Below are 8954 nucleotides of genomic sequence, written 5' to 3' on the forward strand. Positions count from 1 at the left end.
ACTAAAATAGAAGACATGCACGCCGCTTCAGCATCACGAAAGTGCCTGTACAAATGCAGCGCTGTGTGCATTGCGTGTCTTCTATTCTCAATCCAAATTTTAATGGGCTATCTCTTCTAAAATCATCCCGTCCCGGCATTTTTTCATAATGCATTTTGACTTGCCCAGCTCTGTATTCTCAAAGGTTTGAATTTCTAATGCTATAACAGTTCCGGATCCTCTATGTAATGGAAGGAAAACAAATCCCCACACAATCGCTAACATAGGTCATTCAGAAGAAAATATTAAAATAACGATCCTCTGGGTATAGTGCGTTTTAACAACGAACAAATTTACACGTAATAAAAAAAAGCGTCGTAACTCATCACTAATGAGGTCACAGACGGCACAAAATTAGCTGTCCGCGCTCTCCTACAAAATGTATTCCTACTGCTCCACATTGTTAACCACGAACAAACGGAAAATTGCATTAACGTGCAATTCCCGGATTTTATTACATTGGTACCGGTCCCTTTTTTTTTTTACAGAGAATTTCGAAGCTCACCGATCATCTCAAAGCCGTCTGCTGTACTAGAACCTCATAACATTCCATCTCATATGTCCAAAGGGCCATGAAAAGCTATTTACTAAGACTGGAAAACACTCCCGCGCAAGACACCCGATTAGTCCTCTCCCCAAAAGAAGTATTCTTAAGCTACACTCTAAGAAAATAACCGGCTGAAGTGGGGAGTAACGTCCACTTTGGTCCTCAAATCGGGACGTTACTCCGCTAGAGGAGAAACAGTGCCGGGAAGCGTGCCTTGTGCAAATTTTGAGGATTAATGTTTAGTCCTGGCCTGAGAAAGACTAAAAACCCTTATAAAAATGGGAACATCCTTTGAGTTCAATGTGAACTCAAAAAAGTCAGAAGGAAGCAACTTCCTCTGAACTGAGAATTGGCTACTGATTTTGAATTCACAGTGAATTAACTTTCTCTGACTATCCTGTGAATTTCCTGTGAATTTCCTTTGAGCTCCCAGGGAACAGACCGTTGTCAGTTTGAGTTGAGTTCACAGGCAGTGGCCAATTATTGGTTCAAAGGAAGTTCGAAGGAATGATGACTATGGGATATTTGGTGGATGTTCGAAGGAAGTAGGTTCAGACTGAAACATTTGTTTGTATGAGCTTATATTTATTTGAATAGATGTACTTCCTCTGTTTAGGCCTTGCAATTAGGCCTGCTTTCGAAGACCCTGCGACAAAAAATTGGATCACTGTCCACAATCCCAGTGCAAACTTGCGCAACTGCCGGTGACCACCTTGGCTAGTACTCCATTCAGCAAGCAGGTGTAGGCTGCAAAAAGAAAAAAAAAAACATTAGAAGCATGACTGCAATGAACAAGCTAGAGTCCATCCAGCCTTCCTTAGTTTTTGTAAATTAAATATACAGAGCACGGACAGTGTGAGCGCCATGCAGGCACCACAGCATTATGCATTAAGGCAAGCATTATGGCCCTGACCATCACTGAAAAGTCAGCTGTTTGGACAATATTTCAGAATGCTCTTGCATCACATGCACAGGCTATGAGCTCGAGGACTTACAGATAACAGCATCCAATTTTGGGCAGCCCAGTGCCTTTTTTGGAACTTTGTTCTTTGCGGGCATTGCAGACACGGCCATAGAGTGAGCTTTCTTCCAGTTCTTCGGGTGAGAACACAACCCGCACCAAGTTACACGCAAACTTTGTTGCTTGATTGCCCGCACTGAGTTTCATGCGGTCAATCAACTGCTGATTTACCATAATATTGCTGCCAATGTGCACCTGCAAGAACAAAAAGCAAATATTAGTACTATGACCAGTATTGTAACATACAACAATATTCCTTGATATGCAATAAGAAAATGAAGGGGCTTTACAAACAACAAAAAACTTAGACCAGCTTAAGAACATTCAAAGAAACCCCAAAATGCATAATTAAGGTCATTTGTTTGCAAGTAAAAATACACATTCAAGAAGCCGTACTTTAACATGTACAACAATGAAGGCATACGAAAACTATTGGATGTTTTTGACACCTTCCCGAGCGGTGTTTTGATCTAATTTTGAATCAGGCCAAACATCTTTTAACATTTTTATTAGTGTAACCTGACAATTGTGTAATATGTATTTAAAGTAACTAGCCAAAAAGAGGGCACATAATGCCCCGCAAAGGATTGAGCGCTAATAGTGCATTGCTATAGCAGAAGAGAAAACAAGAAATAAGAGATTTTTTAACGACCTAATTTATGCTTGCATTTCAACAATAAAAAAAAAAAAAACAGATTTTAAGTCAGAAAATAAAGGGATTTACTCATCATTAACATTGCAAAGGCCATTAAAAGCCAGTTTAGACAGAGCACAGTGCCCACATTGTCACCTCCTGTTTAAAAATACTAACATCCTGTTCGTACATCAGAAGCTCAACCAATTAAAAAAACTGCCAATGAAGGTTTAGCAAAAGCATGCACTCCCTGCTCTGTATGTGCTACTTTGAGGCAACATTTAGTTTCCAGCTTGCACAGGTAGCTTTCATAATTTAACCCCTCAAGCGCTTTGGACAAGCAGCTCGTCCTTGCAAAGATGCCCTCAAGCCATTTTGGACGAGTGCTTGTCCTTGCAGGATAGATCCTCACCCTGAGAGTTTTAGGTGAGTACAGCGCTCCTCTGTGGCTTAGGTCATGCGCCATTTGACAGATGGCACCACTGACCCGTTAACTGCTTTTTGTTCTACCGCTTGAAAGCCTTTTAAGCAGCCTTAATGAGAAAAATGGTGCCTGGTAGAGGCAACGCATGCACTGTTGGCCCGTCATCGCGGGAAAGAAGCTTTTCTTCGTTGCCATCCTCGCCATCCGAAGATGGCTCAGACACCAATTTTTGCATTGTTATGGGAAGTGAAGACGACAGCGATGACATGAGTAGTTCGTCCGACGAAGATGATGACAGCTCAGACGATACTATTGCGAATTCTGTGTCAGTGGATGAAAATTGACAACATTCCGATGAAACCCCCTGGGCTTCCATTCTTGGTCGTCCCTTGTAAAACATTTCCAGTTACCTCGCTATATGTTACTCGACTAGATTGCTGCTTATTGGCGGGCAGTTGATTTTTCACGTAATGAGCAATAAACTTCACTGCGCTCATTTGACTTAGTTTCTGGTTCAAATATTTTTGTCTCGGATACCTCCTTTTTTATTACACTACCAATAGAAACCAGCAGTAAAAATAAAAACTAAAGGGACACTTAAGCTCCGCCTTTAAGGGTATGATGCGACCAGTGTAGGCTACCACCCAACATATAAAGCCCTGCTTTAACCAAGCTGTATCAACATGTCTGCGTAGCCTAGGTGTAGCAAGCCTGACTCAGCACTGAAGAGCACTGGAATGTTGATTCGCATTTCACCTTCCCACCTAAAATGAACAACCGGAGTTAGCAGCTCCTCCTAACTTTTGGATATCATGTGGTCTCGTTAAGCCACACAAATCATCGAAGAATGTGTGTTCGGCCATGCCACTTGCCAGCGCCATGCTCTTGATGTTTCACTCACAACACAGACAACAAATTTTCATGTAATGGGGCCTTTAACGATATCGTAATTTTAAGCAATTTTAGCTAGAAATCTCGAAAAATAGTGCTCAAGGGGTTAAAGTGAAATTGAACTATTGTTGGATCAGCTTAAGAAGCCACAACTCCTTCTCAAAGGAGACCCTCCTGGCAATACCATGGTGGTTAATTGCCTTTGACTTGCCAGAGTGACATTGCAGGTGGCTGTCAGGTGCAAGTGGATTATATGCACATTAGCTTGAATACCATGATGACTGGACAAAGTCGCTAAAATGACTGATTAGAGGAGCACCAGCTGCGTCATTCGAGTTGTAGTGCAAAAAGATGGCCTTCCGAGATCGATAACCTAAGAAATAGCTGAATATTAAACAAGCTAATGGAAATCTCTTTTCTGATGAAAAGGGCTTTGCTATAGCCCAAGCGAAGTATGCTCAACAGGAAGCGTAAACAAATGTAACCTTGCACTTCCGATCACTACAGCTTTCACAAAAACTCTTCCAAATCAATATACACACGAACGAAGTAACAGTCACTAAAATGAAAGGAAGCAGTTGGGATTTTTTTTCATGGTTGTTTTGACGAATTTAAGAAAATAGCACTGTCTGTCTTTTGTCGTTTCTATCAAATTGACATTCATTTAAAAATATCATTATGCTACTAATTATGCAGTCTGTGAGCCCAGCCTCATAAACAGCATCCCAGCCAGGGCAGCCGCTTTTCAGTGGAGCCGAAACGCAAGGTGCCCGTGTGCTATGTGTTGTCGGTGCACGTTAAAGCACCCCAGGTGGTCGAAATTTCCAGAGCCTTGCACTACAGTATCTCTCATAGCCTGAGTCGCTTTGGACATTAAACCCTAAGAGCCAACCAATCATAAAGAGCATTGCTTCTTGCCTATCTCTGAATTCAGTGACTGCTGACTTCATTCACATGGATAATGAGCTCCTCGTTTCCCTATCCCTGCACACTTCTCAATGGAAGTGCATGACTTGTGGCAGTGCTATCATAAAGCTAGAACCAATTTCTTGTGTGACCCTTAAAAAAGTTTCATCGAGAAAGGCAGTAATGAGCACAACCATGCAGACACTAGACTAAAGCAACTAACCTGAGCCTCGGTTGGCAGCACAACTGCTTGTGTTGTACACGCAGCATTATTAACGGATTCCGTCAGCTGATTGACCAGCTCAGCAACATCTGAAAAAAACAAAAAAGGAAAGCTGGAACAAAACATACTATTTCATCACTAGCAGCAGCAGCCCATGTAACATTCACCACAGGAGAAAAGCCTTTTCTTTGCCCTTGACTGCATGACCAACCCTTTTCTGTCACCAAATGCGCCATTCAAAATTTAGCTGCTAGACACTGGCATCACTCACGCACTCAAGGCGCCCTATCAGCGGTACATAATCTAGGGGATGCTGATAGCAATTGATGAAGCCAATGCTGACATCCCACTTCTGATCTCTTTGTTCGCTGTGGAAATGCCTGGATTGAATTAACTGCGGAGGACGTTGTAACTACAGTGCAACTGACAGGTGCTGCTATTGCTTAGAATGAATTCATGGGTGCGAATGATGATGCCAAGATAGCTGTGAGCGCTTTAACAGAAGTTAGTCAGATCACATGCCTGAAACAGTTTGTCGGTAGCAAGGGCCTTGAAGAGGTCAGCATGCAATATACATGTATGGCGGCAGCAATACGCCATACATTTGGACAAAGGCTGACACTCGAGTGTGTAGCTGATACTCGATAGCCCATGCTTCACCTATCTCGTGTCTGTCTTTCGTGTCGACATTTGCTAACATGGTGTAATGACCGAGTTAAGTTAGGCAGATTGCTGAGCCAGGTGCCGAGCTTGGACAAGCATAAATTTCCTGTTGTGAAAAAAAAAACACCACCTAAGTGACCAAAATGGCACAGGAAAATGAAGCGCATGCCATAAGGATTCCAAGGTCCAAGACAGGACGAGGCCACATATGATAATTTTATACAAATTTAGATTTTTTGCTGTCCCTCCTGCGCTCATTCTAGATGCACCTCATCATTTGTAGGAGACTCTGAGGTTAAAATCTGAGGGAATCAAGGGTTCCATTCAGATACGCCGTCCACAGTAATGCAAGAGCACCACAGACCTGCCGCAGCCATCTGGCTACAACTTATACCCCGTGAATGTGTTTGAACCTAATGCAGCTCTCCGGGTTCACTGGAGCGTTGTTGTCACCGACCACTCCAGAACAGAAAGGAACCCAATCCCGCGCCCGTTTTTTGGCCTCGGCTTGAGCAGCACAAATCAGCACAGGTGCTCACCTTGAGTGGCATTTGTTTACCATGCATTTTCATGCAGCTATCACATACGACAACAGGCTCAATCTCAGATGCATGCCGATCCCAAGCAATGACATGTGACACGCAAGTCACTGTAACACAAACAAAGCATGCTTGCAGAGCAGGAGTGGCAGCAGTTCATCTGCTACGTGCACTGCAAGAATGGTGGTTGGTGGCGTCATGCAGCAGCGCCACGGTGTAGCTGAGCACTACTGTACACCACCTATAATGTGTCGCAAAGACAACTACAGGAGGAACACCAATCCTAATCCTCAGTGTAGGGGGAACCTTATTGCAGCAACATAATCTTACTGGTGCTTTTACTAGGATGTGCTACAGACCAAGAGGTCTTATTCATTTAAGAGTTAGCACTTGAATTTGTTATGCTTTACGTAGCATCTGGTGACACAGCAAATAATTTCAGTCTCATGGCAATGGAGATCAGCATTCCAATGGCTTCAGAAAAAAGCGATCACATACCAAGCATCTGACGTGCTTCATCTCTTGCGGCCTTATATTTCTTCATTCTTTTTTTTTTTTGCAGACCCCACTTCATTCTCAAGCTCCAGGACTCTCTTTTTTGCATCTGTTGGCTTAGACATTTTGTCACAGCTGCAGCTTTCCTGCAAAACGACATGTGGCAAGGTCTATTCACTAAATTGTATTTGCACTCAAATGCATCATACAAAAATTATTCAGTATAACGCATTGTGCAGATATCTGGTTCCACATATGAGATTAGCAAAATAGTGACCAAATGAAGACCACTGACAGAGAAACGTAGCATGGACACTGTTTAGGGTTCAAAGCAACACTTCTTAAGGAGGAACATTAGCCCTTGAGCAAACCTTGGCACATAAAAGGACATGGTAATGTTTAACTGCGAGCTGACTCAAGTGGGCAGAATGCCCACTTGAGCAGTAGTGGACAAAACAAAGGATGCATTTCCAGAAAAACAGTTTGAGCTCCCACGCATACCGTAAAACATAGCCACTCTGCTGTATGGTAGGTTCATGGTGTTTTATGTCCCAAAGCAACTTAAGCTATAGCGATTAGCGATGCCGTAGTGGTGGGCTCACCTGGGGTTTTTTAATGTGCAAATGACATCATACAGTACACAGTCAACTTGCATTTCACCTCCACTGAAATGCGGCCATGAATGCTGGGATTGTACCCATGTACAGTCGTGAGCTTTATGAAAGGGAGCATGCGATCCCGTGGCAGATAGCCTTATCCAGAAGTAGTGGCAAAGTGCAACGGCAGCATTGAAAATGAAGTGGAGAAAGCGGTGCCCTTCCACCTGTTGGCCGTACCCCATGCACTGGGAGCAACTTTTACATCGGCAGCTAAAAATCATTGCAGCATTATGCTGTTGGTAACTGATATCACTGCTTGCTTTGCTATGCTCTGACCTAGCAACCCAGCGTAGGCTGGTAACTCAGGCAAAAGCGGCAGCCCAGGCCACTGGAGTCTTAGAATGGAGACTCCACACACTGCCTCCCCAACACACACACTTTTTTTTTCCCTTTTTTTTAATAAAGTTTTCTCGCTCTGCGCGAAATCTGAGGAATGGCTGGTAGCGAAGAACGGAAGCATGTTTGACGCTTCAATAAAAAGAAACAAACAAATAAATATGAAAGTAAATGAATGCGACAACACGTTAGGCGCTTTTATCTGCTTAAACTTCAGTCGCCTGCAGCTGTGAAAGCGTCCGTTTCGCTGCTACACTACCAATTGTCTCGGAACGAGCATCCTGGGCATCTTTAAAACTTGTTCTAAATCAGCTTCAATAATCAAGGAGCTGCCATTCTCCATGCCGCACCGTTCCGAGACGACGATGCGGGCAGGGTGTTGTTTTTTTTTTTTCTTTTTTTTTATAGAGCCCAAATTGGGAAGCCTACTCCTGTTATCACGAAACACCGAGAATTGCCATTTGCTGTGTAAACAGGGAGAATCAGGTCCACGTAACGACAGCAGCCGCGTTTATTCTACTTCTTATTTCCGCAAATTCAGTTCATTATGCATTTTTGTTTTAATTTCACGCAATTCCCGGAATCAACTGTCTACCTCTTTCACCATGTGCACTACTGTTACCTGCCGGTTAACACAATGCGGTCGTAATGCGGGCATGTAAACGACTTCGCGACACGACTCACCGCGAGTAGCAAAGGAAGGTGTTTCACAGGTAAACATTATTAAGACACGAATACGAAAAGAGACAAGAGACGTTTGACTACTTACCCACTCCGAGAATGAACGTAGGAGAGTACGACCCCTCCTTCCACTGGGCATGTAATACTCCTTGGTTTGGAATAATCTTCCAGTATTTTGGATTATCCATCAGTTTCGCCTGCAGTTCTTTTGATTGTAGGTTTCTTACAGGGTAGCGATCGCCCATTTAACCAAGACATGATCGGCCATTTGCACTACTCAAGCTAAGAAAACACGACGAATACAACGAACGCGAACAATCAACTTCCTACGGTCATGAAACACATAGTGAAGCATGCCGCCGGCTGTTTTCACGAAAACGATAGCGCTAGAGTCTCAAGCGCCATTGCAAACTTTTAAATGCATTTTTGCAAACTTCACAAACTTTCAAAATAAAACTTATAATTTATAAACAACCTTAAACGTTTGTTTTTTTAGTAGTAATATGTGATGCGTAACAAAACACAAAATAATTTAAGCAAATTATTACCATAAGCAGCTGCAGCGCCCTTTTTTTTGCTGCGGAATTCTTGTGGTGCATGTCAATCTTCATTGGTTTTACTCGCCGTGAGACCGTTGGTTTTACTGGCAGTATTCGTAACCTCGGCTGCGGGGGCTTCTGTGCGTGGTGGTACCGACGTACCGACGTCGCTACGTATTAATTGCTGGTCTTTAAACTGTGATAGGAGGTAAACGAGCTTGACTTTCGTGAACAATGTGACATCCGGTACTAGGCACATCGTGAAGTGCATTTAACTGCAGGCTTTTGAAGCCGTTATCGATGGTGCTGCGGTAACCGCCTACCCGTCGAACGCACTAGAAATGCCACCACGGTAAA

General features: G+C 43.2%; 1 protein-coding gene across 1 annotated transcript; it reads right to left on the minus strand.

The window, feature by feature from the left end:
• Positions 1 to 989: 989 nt before the first annotated feature.
• LOC146209634 (uncharacterized) lies at positions 990 to 8348 on the minus strand. Its single transcript, XM_084602813.1, has 5 exons — positions 8147 to 8348; positions 6386 to 6528; positions 4686 to 4774; positions 1582 to 1802; positions 990 to 1333 (listed from the first exon to the last, which is right to left on the minus strand). Exons 2-5 carry the CDS (start codon positions 6489 to 6491, stop codon positions 1138 to 1140), a joined length of 612 nt encoding a protein of 203 aa, XP_084458939.1. The 5' UTR covers positions 6492 to 6528; positions 8147 to 8348; the 3' UTR covers positions 990 to 1137.
• Between the last annotated feature and the right edge of the window lie 606 nt (positions 8349 to 8954).

The sequence above is a fragment of the Amblyomma maculatum genome, chromosome 1 (assembly GCF_055883805.1).
Source record: "Amblyomma maculatum isolate TAMU_Amacu chromosome 1, ASM5588380v1, whole genome shotgun sequence".
NCBI lineage: Eukaryota > Metazoa > Arthropoda > Arachnida > Ixodida > Ixodidae > Amblyomma > Amblyomma maculatum.